General features: G+C 39.5%; 2 protein-coding genes across 4 annotated transcripts in view; both read left to right on the top strand.

Annotated features, from left to right (window-relative positions):
• The window catches only part of LOC122784928 (adenylate cyclase type 9-like), a 34,970-nt gene extending 27,490 nt beyond the window's left edge, over positions 1 to 7,480 (top strand). For 2 of the 3 annotated variants that reach the window (XM_044050364.1, XM_044050365.1), the window contains exons 7-13: positions 46 to 148; positions 268 to 327; positions 699 to 907; positions 1,979 to 2,138; positions 2,342 to 2,484; positions 2,711 to 2,734; positions 3,273 to 7,480. In XM_044050364.1, coding sequence (XP_043906299.1) covers positions 46 to 148; positions 268 to 327; positions 699 to 907; positions 1,979 to 2,138; positions 2,342 to 2,484; positions 2,711 to 2,734; positions 3,273 to 4,566 — 1,993 coding nt within the window. In that variant the 3' untranslated portion in view covers positions 4,567 to 7,480. The remainder of the gene's footprint in view (positions 1 to 45; positions 149 to 267; positions 328 to 698; positions 908 to 1,978; positions 2,139 to 2,341; positions 2,485 to 2,710; positions 2,735 to 3,272) is intronic. The other variant, XM_044050366.1, reaches the window with a different exon arrangement.
• A 1,034-nt stretch (positions 7,481 to 8,514) lies between these two features.
• crebbpb (CREB binding protein b) overlaps positions 8,515 to 19,864 on the top strand; it is a 34,212-nt gene continuing 22,862 nt past the window's right edge. Inside the window, exons 1-2 of the mRNA XM_044050362.1 lie at positions 8,515 to 9,625; positions 18,553 to 19,160. Coding sequence (XP_043906297.1) covers positions 9,535 to 9,625; positions 18,553 to 19,160 — 699 coding nt within the window. The 5' untranslated portion in view covers positions 8,515 to 9,534. The remainder of the gene's footprint in view (positions 9,626 to 18,552; positions 19,161 to 19,864) is intronic.

Below are 19,864 nucleotides of genomic sequence, written 5' to 3'. Positions count from 1 at the left end.
TTAAGTGTGTGTAATTTCTACTGATTTCCTCTGTGCCTGTGACAGCCTTATGAAGGACTATTTTTATAGACCTCCTATAAACAAGCTGAGCATCACCTTCCTGGAGAGGAGCCTGGAGTCTGCATACCGGATAAGCTACCAGGAGGAGGTGTGTGTGTGTGTGTGTGTGAGAGACACAATGATGCCTGTATGCCTGACTGTGTGATGAAGATGCACGTTCACTTTTGGTTTCATGTGCTGTCTGACTTTGGTCCAACTATTATTTAGAGTTTTTCAAAACAGTGTCCTCCCATGATCCCTGACATCCCACCCCTGTTGTCTTCATATGTGAGCATATCTTCATTTTTTTTTTCGTTGTTGTTGTTGTTTTTAGTCAGTTTGTGTTTACCCGCATGGCTGGTTATTGTTGAGGAAACCTTTTAAAAAGTGTGTTAAGACCAGACTGGTCAAGACTGCGGCAAAGACAAACCACTGCAGGATATTCAAGGTGTTGTTGTATTAGGTTGTGATGCCCTCTGCTGGTCAAACCTCAGAAGTGTCATTTTCAGTCTCATGGCTGCAACTTTTGTCTTAGTCCCTGACTTAAAAGTAGGTTTAACTTATTGTAATTAATTAAATCATTTCACTTTTTCAGTAGTGCAGGCTGTGATAGTGTCTCCAGTTTCCATTAGCTATCTGTTTTTCTTTTTCCTCACCAGGTGGAGACTCAAGCAACAGTGCGGACTTTGGCCAGTCCAACGTTCAGTTCTTTCCTGGACATGTTGCTGTGCTGTTCAGTGTTTCTGGCTCTCTCACTGGCTTGTTTCCTTCAACCACTTGTCACCAAGCAGAGTCTGTCCATACCAGCACTCTCTCTGACGGCGACAGCCGCCTTACTGGAGTCTCTGGCTCTGCTGTTTTCTATACGGTGAGATACTGGATGCAGGGGACCTTAAACTAGTGGCCCCTGGGCCAGATCCTGCCTCTTAGATAAGTGAGATACTTAATTATTTTTCTCAATTATTTTCAAAATTCATATGACGTGATGTTACGCAGTCTGTTTGCAACGCTACAACATGCCAGTATTAACACTGTGGCACATCTGACACCAAAGTATCCATGAATTCATCTAAAAGAATGAAGACTTGGGAACATTAAAGACTATTTTAATTATTCAGTTGTGTTTTTTGATCCAGTTATTCTTCCTTGTCTCTCAGTTTTGGACAACATAGTTGAATTTTATACCTTTCATTATAGGGTACACATTTATTTGACCACCACCCCAGCATTGGTAAAATAATTGTTTATGTTTCTGTCATGGTTAATACACCAGTATGTAGAAGCTCTTTTACCGAAATTATATTTTTAATGCTAAAATATAATTATTATTGTTATCCATGCATTTTCAAATGTACTGTTTTACAGAAAAACACAAAAAATAGTCAAATTATAGTTATTTACTTGCATTCCTGAATGTTATGCTGGATTAATTTCTGACCTCTCAGAGAAGCTCAGTGAGCCGGCTCAAATTTAGGTGTAAAAAGGTGATTTCGGTTTGTTATTTGTCAAATAAATAGTTAAAGCAATTTCTAATTTTTATGACAGCCTAATAATGTATGCACTTTAAACCGCCTCAAAGGTGAAAACAACTTGACCAGTGTCTCCAAGTACTATGACCTTGAAGCCTTGGCTACAGAGGATAGGCGATCTGAAAGGAAAACTTGTGACATGGATACTCAGTTTATGAGCAAAGAAACCTCAGACAGAAAGTAACATTAATAAGAAAAGTAAAGCAAAAAATGTCCCGACATTTGTACCTTGTTTGGTTGATGCTGGGACCCACATTCATTACTTGGATGAGCTGGTCTTGTTTGGTTTTTGACCCTTGGTTTGAGTCATGCACTTATATGGAAACAATTAATGATTCAAAGTAGCATCAGGCTGCTGTCAAACACATATTAGAGAGTTAACCGAGTGCCTGCCTGTTTTTCCTCTGCAGTATGGCTTTCTACCGCAATAGCACGCTGAGTTGCACACGGGTGCTGATGAGGGCGATCTCGGGCTGGATCGCTCGTCACTGCGTGGGAGCAGTCCTAGTGTCTGTGCCTGCTGTGGTCGTCTTCTCCCATGTCACCTGTGACATGCATCTGTCCATCCAGGTTGACTTTCTGTTTTTTCTCCTCCTTAATAAGGTGAAATTGTGGTATTTATGTGTAATCTGCAAACTCGAAAGCAGAGCTGTTTTCTCATGTATTGTATTCAAAGTGGTGTGTGTTCTGTCGGTGTAGTTTAACATTGCTCAGTGGTGTTTTGTTTTGTTTTACACTAATGAATCTTTCTGTCTGCGTCTCATTTTCCACAGTTTACCATGTTCATCTGCTGTGCTGTCATCATAGCCATTATACAGTATTGTAACTTCTGCCAGCTCAGCTACTGGATGCGCTCATCTCTAGCAACATTGGTGGGCGTAGGACTACTTGTTTTGCTCTTCTGCTCCCCCTGCAGGTACGCCATGCCGGTTTATTGTAAAGGCATGAATGAGTGTAATGATAATTGGTTGTCCATCTCATTAAAAAAAAAAAAAAAAGAGAAGAAGATACAATTAAATGATGTGTTGATGAATAGAGATAATGCAGTGATACTGTTCCCCTCCCTTTTCAAGATACGAGCTGAGGTTTCCATTGTGTTTGTATCTGGATTGTTGCATTAACATGTGTTTCATCTCTTCCAGTGCTGCCAAGAGTCTGTTTTTCTGGTATGTTTAATAATTATTACATCATTTCTATGACACTCACTCACTCATCTTCTGTTGTTTTATCCTCCACATGAGGGTCGTGGAGGCTGAAAGGCGGGGTCACACACCTGGACAGGCCACCAATCCATCACAGGGACACATAGAGACAGACAACCATCCACACATCACACTCATACCTACAGTCAATTAATAGTGTCCAGTTTACCTAATCCTGCGCACACGGGGAGAACATGCAAACTCCATGCAGAAAGGCTGCAATAACACTATTATTGTCATAATTTCATCCTACTCCCTTTACTTTGCTATGTCGAAAATGCAATTTTGAATGATGCCTTCATTATAGAGAGGACAAAGTCAAGCATAGGGAGGTTTATGGTTAGCGTGCCATGCTTCAAGTCACTGGGGTGCTCATAGTGTCCTCCTTGTTTTTGAAGGCTCATTTTAGAAGAAAAACATTTATTCTAACCTTCTGTTTTCTGCTTTTCTGCTTCTTTCACCCTTTTGTTTGTCTGTCTGTCCCTCCCTGTCCTTGCTCCAGGTCTAACTTGCAGACCAACAGCAGTAACAGTTCAAGTGTCATGTCTGACAGTTCAGTAGAGCCTGACCCACAGGTCGACCTTCAGGATCTGCTGGGCCCTGAGGCCTGCGTGGCTTTTTTTCTCCTCTTACTCCTGGTCTGGTTCCTTAACCGTGAATTTGAGGTTAGCTACCGCCTACATTACCATGGCAACGTGGAGGCTGATCAACACCGCATCAAGATCCAGAATATGAGGGACCAGGCCGACTGGCTGCTTCGCAATATCATCCCCATCCATGTAGCTGAGCAGCTGAAGGTCACCCAGAGCTACTCCAAGAACCACGACAATGTCGGCGTCATATTTGCCAGCATCGTAAACTTCAGTGAGTTTTATGAGGAAAGCTACGAGGGGGGCAAGGAGTGCTACCGTGTGCTCAACGAGCTAATTGGAGACTTTGATGAGCTGTTACGTAAGCCCGCCTTCACAAACATTGAAAAGATCAAGACCATTGGAGCGACGTACATGGCAGCGTCGGGTCTCAATACCCAGCAGTGTGCGGACGCGGCACATCCTCACGCTCACCTCCGTGCACTTTTTGAATTTGCCCTAGAGATGATGCACGTCGTCGACGACTTCAACAAGAACATGCTGGGGTTTGGCTTCAAGCTTCGCATCGGATTCAACCATGGTCCGCTCACAGCAGGGGTCATTGGCACGACTAAGCTTCTGTATGATATCTGGGGCGACACAGTCAACATCGCCAGTCGCATGGATACAACAGGCGTGGAGTGTCGCGTCCAAGTCAGCGAGGAGAGCTACTGTGTGCTCAGTGGCATGGAGTATGAGTTTGATTACCGCGGCACTGTTAATGTCAAAGGTAAAGGTCAGATGAAGACCTTCCTTTATCCGAAGAGCAGTGACAGTGGCCCCGTGCCGCAGTACCAACTCTCAGTCTCACCAGAGATCCGGGCCCAAGTCGATGGCAGCATCGGCCGCTCGCCCACCGACGAAATTGCCAACATGGTGCCCACAACCGGCATGACTGCATGCGTTACCAGCACGATGGCGCCCAGCGCCAGCTCTGGTTCCTCCACAACCACGGGTCTTAGTCATGAGAAAGAAGCAGACAACCGTGAAAGACGCCCCTCTGCAGAGATTTTTCACGGCGGACGATCTCTGTCTCACAGCGGCCTGACATCTATACCTGCAGATAACAAACAGCTCCTCATCTCACCCTCAGCCCGGCAAAATGCAGCACAGCAGAAGAACCATCGTGAGGACGACAGTGATGCCAGAGAGTTGACCAGACTTTAAGTATTTGCTACAGTAGAATGTCTTACCCTTTAAGCTCTTGTTCCTGCCAGTTGGCATTTTGTAGAATTGCTTTACTTTTGGTACCGTCAAACTGGCTTCTTCTCTCCATCAGCCGAGTGGTAAATTGCTTTTTAGTGTTAATCGTATTTGCTGATGTTATCACAGGGAGGTGATGGGTGGCCCACAATCACAGAGGAGCAGAGAGGAAATGGGAAGGTGTGATGGCAGACACTAAATATTGTCTTTTCTGCTACTGATGCCAACGTCTCCCAATAACTTACTTGATTATCTTCACACCTTTAATCTCTGTCAGTTCTTTCATAAGTCTTTTAAGTGCCTTTAGAATAGAATAATGCGTAGCCTAAGCATTTTTTGAGCAAAGGGAAGAATAGCATCAAGGGAAAATTGTGAATTATAACACTTTTTTTTCTTTGCTGTTTGTTACAATTTTACTTTGTAAACTGTGTTTTGCTATGATGTTTTGCCTTTCAGCAAGGAGCTCAGAACGCTGACCTTACACATGGGAAAGTGCTACAATGTGAATGGAATCAGTGTGTGTGGAGTTCACTCACTCAAGATATGTATTAGTAAAATCTGCACTAAAATGCAGCAGAGCCTGTTTCAACCCCCCCGATCTTCACGAAAGCCCGAAAACTCATCATGAAAAGCCGAGTCGAGACCGGTGGATGCAGGCGATGAGGCCCAGGCTGTGTGTTGTGTATTTGCATGCATACACTGTGTTTGTGTGTGTGTGTGTGTGTGTGTTTGTACGTCAACACTGTGCTTGGTTTATAATAAGGAGAGGTGCCTATGAGTTACTTGGCTGACTCAGTGAAGCTGCAGGATGACAAACACTTCAGGAACGCAGTGGACACAAAAAAAAATTGCTGACGAGGCAGCTTTTTCCTCCAGCCTTGGTTCAGATCTTTGTATTTGCCTCAGTTTGGAGGCACAATGGTCTCGCGTTCTTGCAACAACAGCATTGTAGATGAGGGCCCACTCCTGTGAACCCCAAGGTTTGTTTTTACCTGTGGTGTCTATAGCTGTGCCATTAAAATCAAAAAGAGAAAACAGCGGCCCAGGTTTGCTGGATTACACTGTGTGTTAGTTAGTTGATGGAGCGTTCAGGACATGGATAATCAAAAGTGTTATTGTAATCGTTGTGACTCAAAACTTGAAATGTTCACGTGAAGCTGATGTGAAAATGAATCTGTTGGACTCACTCCGCTGGCTGCATTAGCTGCTTCAGTCTCGTTACGGCATGAAACTTATCGTGCTCGCACTAAAAAAGATCAGTGCACCAAATGTAGTATTATTTTTTATTTTTTTGACTTCACTGAATTCATGTTGTGTTAAATTAGACTGGTTAAGTTTCACACGTTACATTTTCTCGCTGATTTTTTTAGCAAAAAGGATTGTGTGCTCAGAGGCAAAAAAAAACAACAACTAATGAAATCCAGTGACAAGATTTATTTTTGACAATAAAATATGAATAGAACCTCATTTTTTAAAATTATTTTGTCTTACTCGTTACGTTTAAGTACTAATGAATATTGCAGAAAGATGTATTCAACATTTAATATTAGAATAATTGAATTTATTTGCTGTCTCTGTGAAATTACGGTAGCTTGTGCCTTTTCACTTTTCAGTTTTGCATCTAATTTTGGTTAATATCTGCAAATGCTTTAATTTCTTGAAAAGCCTTTGTTATGGAGATGTTTACTGTTGTGCATAAAGGTTATAATATTTGAGCTGTGCCTTTTCTTACAATATAACATTGATGTAAATGTCCCAAAACATATTATACATTAGCTGGCCTTATTGTAGTTTTATTTTTCTGTGAATGGCTCCCCATTTTGTACTATATTTATTTCTCAGATGGAATAGCCGTTGTTATAAATGCAATAATAAGAGCTAAACCTCACTCATTTGATAGGGAAAAGGGGGTTTTTCGCTTATGAGCACACAACTCTTGAACCAGTTAAAACTTTGTTTTACTACAGTCAAGGGATACTTTGAATTGTTATTATTGTTAATAAATAAGGGGATTTTCTTTATCGACGTTATTCTACTTGTGAGGATAAGTGCATAAGCTACATTTCTTACGTGTCTTTGCCTTCTGTTCAATCTTCTCTTGATTAGTGTTCTTTATGGCAAACAGGGATATTAGGATAACTCACTTTTTTTAATTTACTTGTTATAAAACAGAGCTCACCTGTTGATTTGGTTGGATGTTTTCAGATGAAAGTGTCATTTTCAACCAGAAGAATGGGACACACTTGGAAAAATTTGATGCCAAAGAGTGTCATTACCATCTCATGAATTTCCCGTGCATCATGTCTTAATTTGAGGGTTGTGGCGCGCTCGTACAGGAAAGTTAATTTATATATTCTCTCTCAAAACACATTTGCACAATGCACTCACTTTCTATGTACAGTATGCCTTTATATTGTATAGTATCTGAGCATTTTCTATGATTTATATAAGCGCATGTATTAGGGTCATAAATATGCTAAAGAACTGGGTCGTTTTAAAAATGTTGGAATAACATTTCAGTATTCTGTTAGCCTGCATGTGTGTAAAGCTGTCCGAGTGTTTGTAAAAGTGTGTGGTTGTGTGTTTTGAAAGGGATGCCCTAATCTTAACAGGAATGTGGTGTAAACATTTTAGTCGACCTTGTCATCTCGAAATATGACATGCTAGTACGGTAAGGGTTGAATCAATATCGATCACTCAAACTGGCCAAATACAATAGAATAAAGCACTACAGGATATCTGCAGTAGGTGGTATCTCGCCAGCCTTCTACAGGCACTTTCATTGAAATGTTGCTTTCTCTGGAAATGTTTTTGTATATAGCACGCTAATAGTTATGCAGGTAAAAGTTAAAATTGAATAAAATCAGTTGCTGGGAAATGCTGTCTGGTTGAATTTATAGCCTGTACACTTTATTGATAGATGTTTTTATCAGTAACAAAGAATATGTTCTCAAATTATGGTTTTAATTAGCCGCAAATGTATTTTTGCTTCACTCAATTATGATTTCTTTTAATTTTTTTTTATTCTGTATTGTATAATATATTTCCCTATTGAAGATTTGATATGGAATGTCAGTAATTAGGAATATGGTACAGTATTTTTTTATTTGTGTTACAATTTTAAACCGAGGGGAAATCTGAAAATACATTTGGAGCACATAATCCATGTTTGAATAGGTTTTCTGTTGTAGGAGGTAGATTACTTGGAACTGAGTTTAAACAATTTGAAATATTGTTATTGTTTTGACTTTACAGTATTTTATGGTTTTTAAAAAAACACCTTCTTTTTACTATGTTTATGTACTATGTACATACTATAGACCAATGTATGGAAGCCCATTTCCACCACATGTAAAAAAATAATGCATACCCTAGTCATAATTAGAAATGTTAAGTCTGAATTTTGAGATAATATACCATAATTATGAGATACTAAGACATTACTATGAGATACTAAGTCACAATTTTGAGAAAATACCCCACAATTATGAGACACTATTTCATAATAATGAGACGTTAAGTCATAATAATGAGATAGTAAGTCATCATTTTTAGAAAATACCCCATAATTATGAGATGCTATGTCATAATGAGATACTATTTCTAAATTACAACTGAATTTAACAACTTAAATTATGAAATGCTATCGCATAATTACGACTTAATATCTCATAATTATGATTTAATTATATGTATATTTTTATTTTTGTGTGGCAGAAACAGGATTCCATACAAATGCATATGTATCTCAATATAATTTATAAAATGTATTAAAATGGTGAGATGGTGTAATGTGCAATTTTTGAGTACCTAGAAAAAAAATCAAAACCAAGGGAAAATCTGAAAATATTAGTTGCACATAGTCCATGTTTGAATAGTTTTTCTGTTACAGTAGGTAGATCAATTAAAAAAAAAAAAAGACCACAAAATGACGGCTTGACTTTCAGCACTCTACATTTATTAATATACAATTTGTCTGAGTTACATAGGGGGAATCATTCTCCATCGGTTTTTTTTGTATACGTGCGTACACATGACGCACGGTGGGACACACAGGTTTACGTCAGGACGTCACAGCACGACACCTCCCCCTCCTCCTCCCCCCTCAGTCTAGCTGGGAAGAAAAAAAAAACTTTTTTGTATCGGAGGAATCAACAGCCGCCATCTTGACGCGGCTCAGAATCGGGATTTCGGGGGGAGCATTAATTTTAAAAACCGATCCGAGCCGCTCAGACCGACCTGAAACGGCTTTTTTCGCACAGAAAATCGAAGTGTAGGTTCTTCCGACGAGGAATAATGCCAACATGTGAGGATTACACGGGTTTTTATCGTCTCGAAAGCCCCCTGTATATTTGATTTCCCTTTTAGAGAGCGCCGCTTCTCGCCGTATCTCCGTCCCGAGACGCTGTATTTACCGAGAGACAGCGACGAGAAAAATAATCCACCTCATAGAAAATATTTTTTGAATTTTGCTCTTTTTATTTAAGCCTAAATCAGATTTTATGGCTGCTCGTTTCGACTGCGAAAAAGATGATTGTGTACAGACGTGAAATCGGCGATCTGTGGAGAAAGGGATTTTCCTACGCCTGGTCTATTATTTTATGATTGGTAACTATTTATTTTTTTCGAGCTGAAATAATTTTTGGACGTAATTATTGGGGATAATTATGTGGGTGTTGGGTGTTGGATTATCATGGGGTGATCTTCGGCGGCGAAGCGTGGCGCTGTTGCCTTTCTTTTGAAACCTTTTTCTCCAGGCAGCATTTCACCAGTTTGTCAGTCAACGAAGAAAAAAAAAGAACAGTTAATTTGCTCTTTTGCGCCATCGTTACGAAAAGTTACCAGTTATTACAGGACGGAGGCCGACAAGTTGGATTGTTCCTGCTGTTATTTTTCTGTATCATCATCTTCTTACAACATTTGGCGACTAGGATGGCTGACAATCTGCTGGATGTCGGACCCCCCACTGCAAAGCGACCCAAGCTTAATTCACCTCTCTCTGGATCAGGATTAGACGGCCCAGGTAAGGAGGACACGGTTTTACATCCGTTTTTGTGCCAACTTGCACTTCAATGTATGGCTAGTTGAACTGCTCTCTTAAAGCAAGGGGAAGCTAAGGAAAAGAGTTGGGTAACCTTATCAGCCACTTCATTTGGGACGTGTAAACATCGCAGGAAAACTGAACACTGAGTTCCTGTAAGATTGATTGGTAAATACATAACACAAACTTCATTTAGTGCTTCAAAAGTGCCTCCCAACTTCCCTGTCTTGCAGTGTTAAAGTTCCTTTACATCTCACACATGCAGGTGAAAATAAGTTTGACACATCTGTTTCAGTGGTTCAGCTCATCACTGTCTATCTCCTCTTATACATATTTCTTTTTAGTTAATTCTTATCTGTGTAAGGAGATTCCTACCTATATTTTCAGTATCATATTCTTTTATGGTCGGTTTCCACATTATTTATGTATTGAGTATTTTACAATCAGCTCTTATTTTTTTTTAATTGCTCTTATTTTCTGTATATCACAGCTATATATTTGTTCAAAATTACATTTACAACGATATTTGATCAAAGGTGTGGTTGACATGTGTTTGTCTGAGGTACTGATAAGATACCAGGTAAACACTGGGCTTATACATTACATTTGACTATTCTTAGTTTAGCTCATGCTACAACCACTTCACTTTGCCCATGTTGTGGCATATGGATATGGGCCATTCTACCGAATTCGTGCAAAGTCCAGAGTTGGAAACACATTTTCAAAAGTTGTTTTTTTCCAAAAACCTTGTCCATACATATATTGTACCATATTTCAATGGTACATATCTAGTAAAGGCGCAGTCAAATTTCATATATTAATGTCTGCCTGTTCTTGAAATGTTTTTCAACTCCTGAAATTTGTCACTACCGTAACACAGCAACACACTGCAATAAAAACCATTATATTAATCTGTTAATATTGTGTGTCCATACACCCTCTAAAGAATAATTTTAGTAATTTATTATGAAGGGTTTTACAACTAAATCACTTAAAATTATTTTTTAAACAATATTTCAAAGTTTATTTTCTAAGACTCATCAAAATTGAAATGCAATCTTTTTTGTAAAATGAATTACCCTGATCATAGAGATCTCAGAGTTCATTAGTTATTACATTGAATGTATATTTAACCAATAGTTATCATAAAATGTTATTTAATGACTCAATTCTTATTTTATTTTACAAAACATTCAGTGTTACGGTAGTGACCGCACTGTTACGGTAGTGACTGTTACGGTAGTGACTGCACTGTTTTGCTTGTGACCACAGTATTTTGTTTGCAAGGTTGTATTATATCCCCTCAACCTTATTGCTTAATATTAACTCATAACCTGCCTTTTAATGTGAATTTTACAAACACAAATGTTATGTCTCTCATAGGTGAACTTTAGATGTGGGTTGTCTGCAGTCGTGTTGAGAGCTGCCTGTGGGAGCTGCCTAGTGTTTCTCTGAGCATAGAAACAAGATTGTATTTTCTGAGCAACCTGCTTGTCAATGCGCTTCTTAATCCATGTTTCTCTTTATAATTGGCAGACTTGTATTTTTTTCTGCAAATCGTGCATGAGTGTGTTATGGAAAAGAAGGGTCTTTCTGCTATGCACAGGAACTCTGTGCTTCCATACTTCCTTCTGAGTTTTTGTTCTTGCAGAACATTTTGACTTCTCTGGCCTCACGCACAATCTATGGCATCGTTTTCTATATTTTTCTTTCTTCCATTCAAGTTTATTTTTCTGTGGTCACGCATTCCAACGTCTCTTATTAGTCTCACTAGAAGTGTGTGGAGTAACAGTCTCACTAGAAGTGCGTGGAAGGTAAGGCGGCATGGGAGAAGGTGTGGCAGAGGGTGTGGGAGGTGGCGTGGAAGTTGTGCACAATCTCTCCATCTCTCTTTGACTTTTCACCAATAGCCTGTGATGTTGCTGTCTTTTTCGCCATGATCTTCTGACCTTCCTTTGCTCCCTGTCAGATAAATCACTGATAGATTTGATCTTTCCTCCTTTCTTTTGTTTCTAGTTTCGTTCTCTTTCCTTCTTTCCTTATCATATCAAACATTATTTAGCACTCTGAGATTCTTAAAAATGAAATGTGCTTTACAAATCAAATATAATAACAATATTATTATTATTATTATTATTATTATCATCATGTTTAATGAGTATAATGTAATAATAATGATGAAAAATGTCCTTAAATATGTGGAACAGTACACCATAATGATTATGTCACAACCGTAACGTTACAATTCGTTACGGTTGTGACTGTTACGGTTGTGACATTTTTAGCTAATTCCTAGCATAACTCAAACATGCTAACAAGTAATTGGCTAGGAACATATGTTTGAACAGTTGTACACACAACAAAACATAATATTTTGTTTTGAGCCCCCAAAAGTGTATTTACTTGGAGATAATATGTGTACGGTTGTGACAATTATTAATGCAACATGCTGATTTTCAGACTTTGGAGCCCATTTACTTAAAAATTATGAGAGGTAATATCTCACCATGCAGCCATGAGGGACAGGGATGCAGTGTCATTTCTTGGTCAGAAATTCTGGGGTGTGACTAAAACCAGGCTCCACCCATGAGGTAAAACAACTCGTGTTACGGTTGTGACATGAAAGTGTGGGACAGCATTTTTTAAAGCATGTTTTGTAATTTTAAAAAAAACTTCAAAATGAAACTAAATGTTTTACATTCTGTTTAAAAGAAACCAAACATATATTTTAAAATACACCATTGGAAAAAATGACAAAATTCTTTTAAGTATTATTTTCATGGATTGAAATTTAGGGCTTAGAGATTGGGACAACTACTTCCCAATAGAAAGTACCTAGGAAGGTAGCATAAATGATGATTTTGTATATATTTAGCTTAATTACTAAATAGTTACAGTCTTGTGTTTACCTAGATCATAACATAATCTTAGTAAATATTGAAGGTCTGAATTCTTAATTGTTTTGTTAAATAGTTTTTTTATTGTGGGACAGCAATTTGCACGAATTCGGTAGAATGGCCCATATAGTTATTTGTACATGTATGTGCATTGCTGTACAGCTACAATATTTGAAATAGCTGACTCATTTTAATAATGTTAAAGACAGATCAGTGTATCTACAGGGCTTTCCTTGTCCCTATCAACGTTATTCATTGGCATCATCACATTTATAAATCTGACTTTTTAAATGGCGTTTTTTTTTAATTATCAAATCTTGTCTAAACATATTCGCGAACTCCCTTCACGTTTACCACATGAGCCATAGTTTTTATTTTAGCTGTTTATTTTATAAGCCTTACAAATAAGTTTGCCAACTGTTGAGTACCAGTTTAACTAGTAAAATACTGGTTTCTATATTTTTCATCATCCATGTTAGAACCCATTCTGCAATATTAGAGATGCGTGTGTATGTATGTGTATTGTGTACAGGGATGGGAATCAAAACTGGTATAATTTCACTGGTCAAGAGCAAAGTATCACGAAACATCTGGACAAACTACAACTCGTAATATTTATAGTTACCTTTCATTCTAGCTTACTATAGAACAGTCTAGGGCTGCAAAGATTAATCGATTATTAAGCAATTACTAAATTAATCGACAATCATTTTGATAACCATGTAATCAGTTTGGGTGGTCTATAATTCATAAAAGCTCTTGATTGTGAACATTATCTGGTCTCCTTGTTCCATATTACAAAGAAATTATTAACCCATCATTATTGGGTTTTGGTAACTTTGGCTTGTGGGCGATATTAGATTCTAAGAAAGTCATCATTTCAATGTTGGGAAACGCTAATCGGCATTTTTCAACATTTTCTGACATTGAATGGACCAAACAACTAGTTGATCAATGGAAATAATCAACAGATTAATCAGTTAAGAAAGTACTCGTTAGATGCAAACCAAAAACACTTGGATCTTAAAAGATGCCACCACAGTCTGCCAGCATTTTCCACTTTCCAACTACCATAACCACCTAATGATGATGAAACTGTCGATGACAGGTGATAACATATGATGTCGCACTGAGCTGTTTTCTCTGTAACGTCATGGCAGACTAGCGCTTAAAATCTTGTGCTCACTTTGCTGAATTTAAAAACGTTTGCATAAATGAAGCAACTTGCATTGTGTAAAAAAGTAATTGTGACTAAATGGTGTATCACTAGCAAATGCAATCCCATGAAACACTCTGAAAATGTATCGTATGATCTTCTAAGTGATAATAATTGCAGAGGGAAATTAAATTTGTACTGCATGTACATTGTGGTGCAGACTATCGGTTAAAAAAAAAGAAAAAGTCACATGCACGTTGATGCTGTTCAGTTATTGGTCAGGCATTTAGGACAGGGGGTCCTGAGCATATAGGTGTGGTAACAATGCTAATGCTGCTGGGATTGACTTTACCCCCAAGTTCACTGCGTTCCAGTTGAGAAGTTGTAAACTAGGGCTGCACGATATTGCACAGGATATCGTTAACATCGTAATTGTAAACAAAGAGATACAGTAAGAAGAAGATGCAATATAACAAAATCAGACGAGAATAAAGTGGAACAAAATTTGAAGAATTCAATTTCAAGCAATTTTTATTACCAAGAACAAAAGTCTTATCCATAAAGTTGTTGCAGCCAGTGGCTCTTATTTTGAAGACCATGGTGAAAGTAAATGAGGGTGGGTAAGAAGAGTTATGACGGTGTATGTGTGTGAAGAATAATAAAGTCCGGGCATGGATAAATAGATTTGTGATATATTGTGCAGCCCTATTGGAAATGAAAACATATCTTGGGCTAGCCATTATTAGCAATATCAGTTGATGACTACACTCTACATGCAATGTGGCAACCTCAACATCCACATGTTGGAGTTGATGAGGTTGCTCCAAGTTGTAAATGTGTACATTTTTCAGGGTAAGCAGAGTCTGGTTGTTTGGTTTGCATCAAAGGTTTCCGACTGCATTCACCCCAACCCTCAAGGGTTCAGTTAAACTTAACTAAACAAGACTTATGTGAATTCACCCTTTGGCAGTGCATACACTTTACAGCTCAAACACACAGTGGTCTGAATGAAAGTTAATGTGGTCCATGTTAAGGCATCTGAGGAGATAGTTGAAGATTTTTTTGTCCCAACATTTAGCTTTTCTTCTGCAAACCCATTGACTAGTAAATGTGCCCGTCAGAGCTGAGTAGAAACTACGTAGTAATTGGTAGTAACTATCCCTGGGGTCTGCCTCTTCACTCGTCAAACCTGCAGAGCAACTTTGTGCCTTAACATGGATGAGTTTGACTGTTGTGAACTTTTTTCCTGAGCATATTTATTTCATGGTTGGCACATATAGGATTTCTATATGATCAGTTGATATAGTAGTGGTGGGCGATACGGGCAGCAATATCTTGATGTTATTTGGTAGTTGACTGATCAGTCGATCTTTTTTCAGTTGATTGTTAAGGAGAAACACAAGTTACGCTGTTATTAACCCAATACTAAAACAACGGAAGACAGCTGCTCCTGTAATTCACTGCACTTGATATGTTGGCACACATGATTTTTGACATGGCTTGGTTGAATACTTAATTTGTAACTGTAATAGCTGATATCGACAGTCAGCTGTGTTAAGTGTAATGGACTATTGCTGGACCGAGGAGGAGACTCCAGGGCCAGATCTGCCAGTGATTTGATTTCGCTCCGCAGACATGTTAAGCAAAGATGCCATTTTGGCCAACGTCAGAATTTCAATTATAAACAAATTTTTTCCCCTGGTGTGCTAGAGGCTGGCTTAAAACAAGAATGACTATAGCTGTGTTGGATGTATACAAAACCTGCTAGATTTTGTATACATCCAACATGGCAGCCGCCGTAAAGCAGCTGTCTTTCGATTTGGTTGCTTCCATTTTAAGCAACTTGCTCCACAGAGCTTCTCCGGTCAAATGTTGCTGGAAGCTCTTACTAGAGAGCCAATGCTCCTAGAACACGACAAGCCTTTTTGATGAGATGCTCCGGATCATTGTCTGATTGGTTGTATGTCTATCCAATTGCATACAGAGGCCCTGTGAAAGTGGGATGCGATGTGTCTGTAACAGTGTTTTACTTACCATTAAAAAAGATAAGTCTAGAGCCGAGTTTTAGATGCTTCAAATTATAATTCAATTACTACAAGTATTTGCCTTCATTAATGGTTTACAAATTTGTATTGTCATTATGTCCTTCTGAGTTAAGCTCATTCAACCAACCATGTTTGTTTTTGGTAAAGCCTTTCCAGTTGACTGACAGATAGCAAAAGCATCACCATGTGTCACATCCAGCCCAGTGTAGATTTAGCTGTCATATGTAGCCAAAGGCTATCAGCTACACTTCGATGTTTATGTTGATGTGTTTCAGTTCTTTATTGGGATATCCTGATCTCAAGTGTCGGTTTGGAGATGATGTGGGCATTTCCTCACTGGCAGTCACACAGCTTACCCCTTCTTGATCTTTTACTCCAGCTGAAGAGCTGGTTGTCAGCTACTTTATGGAAAGTGAGTCGAGCCTTAATGTAGCTCATCTTTGTGCAGCAAGGCTTTATTTGGGGCGGAGTCGGCGGGTCCGGTATTTCATATTATACCTGTGCTGCAAGAGGGTGTTAGATTGGCAGCAGCCATGTCGCTCTGATGTTTACCTGTCTTCCCCCGCTGTTCACTGTGTTGCTCCCAGCAGAGATAGGTGGTAAGGGAGATGCCTCACTCTGTATAAAAAAGAATGATGTCCACAGTCCACAGTGTGAAAAAGCGACGATTATCAAGACAGTTTAAATTTTGTCAACAACGTCGACTACTCGTTGCAGCCCTACTGTTAACTCAGAAAATACTTGTATTGAATCATGACCTGGTATCAGTAAAAAGATCAAATCACAGTGTTTCCCACAAATAGCCAGCAATTTGTGGCAGTGGAGCACCTGTGACTGAGTGCTAGACCTGGCTGTGGTGAGTGACTCCTGCTTGCGGGTGTTCACACACTGTTTGCATTTCTGCTGCGTGCCTCCCCACAATATCAGTATGTTTATGACTGTATGTGTGTTTGTTTGCCACTGCAACTTATCCCTTTAAATTTGAGATGGCCTGATAAAATAGCCTAGTAAAAATCCACACTTCAGTAGAATTTCTGACTGTCGACCGTCTTCTCTGTGCCAAATATCTCACTTGGGTTATCATGTGATATTGGCTGCATGCATTTTGTGTGGACAGGAGGGGCAGACAAATAAGCTGTTGGTTTTCTAGTCAGTGTGTTTGCCTCTGTGGCTACTAGCAAGTGTCGGGTGTGTTTTCATTTGTATACCTGAGTGGCATTTTAGTGCCAGTTTAAAGAAATGGGCAGCCATTCTAATGCTGCTGCTAAATTAGCAGGTTTTTCTCATCCTCTGTCCGGACTGGGTGTATGATCACCAACTCCTGACTAAGCATTTTCCATAGTTGCCTGTTAAAATTTTGCTTTTAACCGGCATGGTGAAGCACTGGCAGAAGAATCGCTATGTATAATTGTTGTCAAAAGTCGGAATTTCCCAGTTGGGTGGGCGGGAACGTTGGTTTGTTATTCGGAAAGTTTGAGCAACATCACCAACCCCTACGTTTGATTCCACCTGTACAAACACTGCTACTTTTACTTAATTTGTTTCACAGTAAATAAGTTGTACACAATACTGTTTTTATCCTTCTACATTCCATCTTGCTACACTGTATGTGTGTGCAAAAACATGTAGAGCGTTTTTATAAACTGGTTAGCCTGGATCATAGTCTTCGTCCATGGTTTTTTTTCCTGACCCCTTCAGAACGCGGTCAACTCAGAGGTGCCGTCACTCCAAGTTCCAAGTTTCAATGTAACTGGAACTCGGCAATAGACTGGTTCTAATTTCTCAGCTGAGATGGAACTGATTGATATGATGAAAAAGACGGGTGGCAGTGGATACCACTCAGCCAACCAAGACAGTCCTGCCCTCTAGCACTTTGTACACTTAAATTGTTCCTCCCTCTGCTCTTAACTTTCCAATTTCATACAAACAAGGCATCCTTTCATCTTCAAGAATAAGAATAAGCTAATTCACTTACATATTTCTGCAATATCTGCATAAAACGGCTTTCTTGGCTTCTGGGATGATGTTTTGTCCAAAGGGTTTTTCTTGTAATTTCATCTGAATGGCTGTGGTTTAATAAACATGTTGCAGAAATTGAGTGTGAGCCCAGCTCGACTAGTTCCGCCTCTGCTTATTGTTCAGTCCACTTGTAGTCCCTTTCTTGCAGTTCGCGGATGGATATTATTGGCAAGTTTTCATGGTTTCTGTCTTGTTGGCTCTTTTGACCTAAATGGAAGAGCGCTCCACCAACTGGACTGGAAAGTGTTCTGCTACACAGAGCAAGTAAAGCATGCGTAGTCGGCTCGTCTGATCCATGTGGACTCGAGCTGGAGCTTTTTTTGTAGGGGACCACCGTGGAATTGGACGAATGACCAAACGTCCTTCTCGCAAACCATAGTAGACCACTGTGGACATGGAAAATATGTCCCATCCTTAATGTCTGTATCTAGTTCTTAATCAAAATGTTAATATCAGATCCAGACAGGGCCAAACATTTTTGTGGTTTACAAATAGTTGCTACACCACTCAACTGTTAAACAATACATGAATTTCAAAGTAAGGCATACATTCACACATGATGACTTTGATAGGAATTTAATTTTACCAATTCTAAAATATATTAGGAATAAATGGCAACTGAATTTTAAATCCTAATACGTTTTCAACTAACTTAAGTTTTGTTATTTTAGTTTAATTGATTTGAATATAACAACAGTTGAATCAACCTTGTAATTCTCTATCTCGTTATTTGTCCGATTAGTTTGTGCAGTGTCTAGTGGCTAATTTTTCTTAACTGTTTTTCTTTTTTAGATCTTGTATCTCTGTTTGACTTGGAAAACAACCTTCCCGATGAGCTCATTCCCAATGGAGACTTTGGAATGGGAATGTCCTCTAACGGTGGCCCAGGTGGAGGGGGTCCTGGTCTCAATGTTCCTGATGCAGCCGCCAAACACAAGCAGCTGTCTGAGCTCCTCCGACCAGGAAGTTCTTCAATCTTGGGAGGACTCAACTCTGCCAGCCCCCAACAGGGAGGCATGGTGCTAGGCAATGTGCTTGGTAAAAGTCCACTGGGGCAGGGCTCACCCAATCACCAGACTCCCCAGGTCCAGAAAGGAGGTGCAGCTGGACAAGGCAATGGAGCCACAGGCATGACTTTCAACCAGGCCATGTTGAACAGTGGGCAGGGTCATGGGGTCATGAGCCAGACTGGACAGGTTATGAACGGGGCTCTTGGACCAGCAGGCCGGGGTAGACCTGGGCCTGGTATGCAGTATCAGGGCCAAGGTATGCAGGGGACACAAGTAGGTGCTGGACCTGCTGTTGGAGGAAGTGTGCTGGCAGAGACTCTCACCCAAGGAGGGCCACAGTTGGGTGCACACAATGTGTTGAATGCTCAGCAAGCAGGAAACATGAACAAGGTGAGTTTCTAAATACATAGCAGCACACAAGTGAAGCTCAGGGCATGAAAAATGGAGCACAAATTTGAGCACATACTGCAGACTACCAACTTCTGTATATCAGTTGTAGTTCATCATTTCCCTATTCCCTGCATTAAAACTGGGATCAGTTTGCGTGGAAAGAGAGCTTTATGCTTCCATAGCATACCGTGACTTATGCCAATTCTTAAAAATTAATGTTCATAACTAAGCTCTATTGCTTTCTTCTCATTTGTTTTCCCAATTGTCATTTATTGATCAAAGTTATTTTTTTCTGGGTCTGCTGGAGGAAGCAGGCAATCATTTGAGGGGCTTGAATCTGCAGTCATGTGCATCAGTCTTTGTGGGGGTCTAATGTGGCCAAATAGAGTTTCATATCAGATCAATATTGACATGATGATAACAAATTTCAGTGATAGTCGCTGATTCTCTTTCAATGTGAACACCTTCATTTTCACTCTGAAGTGCTCAAATTGAGAGAATGGCTCCCTTTACACCAGGCATTAAAATGTGTTTCTGTGATTGGATCGCAATAGGATAGTGCCTGGCCACTTGTAAGTACAGGGGTTAATACACCCGAGGATCAGTATGCTAGCTCTCACTATGACTATTTTAACAAAGGCCCCAGGAAACAAGCTCCTCCTTTGCATCACATACACCTTAGGGGTGCACGTACTTGCCTAGGG

This window comes from Solea senegalensis, linkage group LG19, assembly GCF_019176455.1.
Source record: "Solea senegalensis isolate Sse05_10M linkage group LG19, IFAPA_SoseM_1, whole genome shotgun sequence".
Taxonomy (NCBI): domain Eukaryota; kingdom Metazoa; phylum Chordata; class Actinopteri; order Pleuronectiformes; family Soleidae; genus Solea; species Solea senegalensis.
This window is presented reverse-complemented; position numbering and strand designations above follow the sequence as displayed.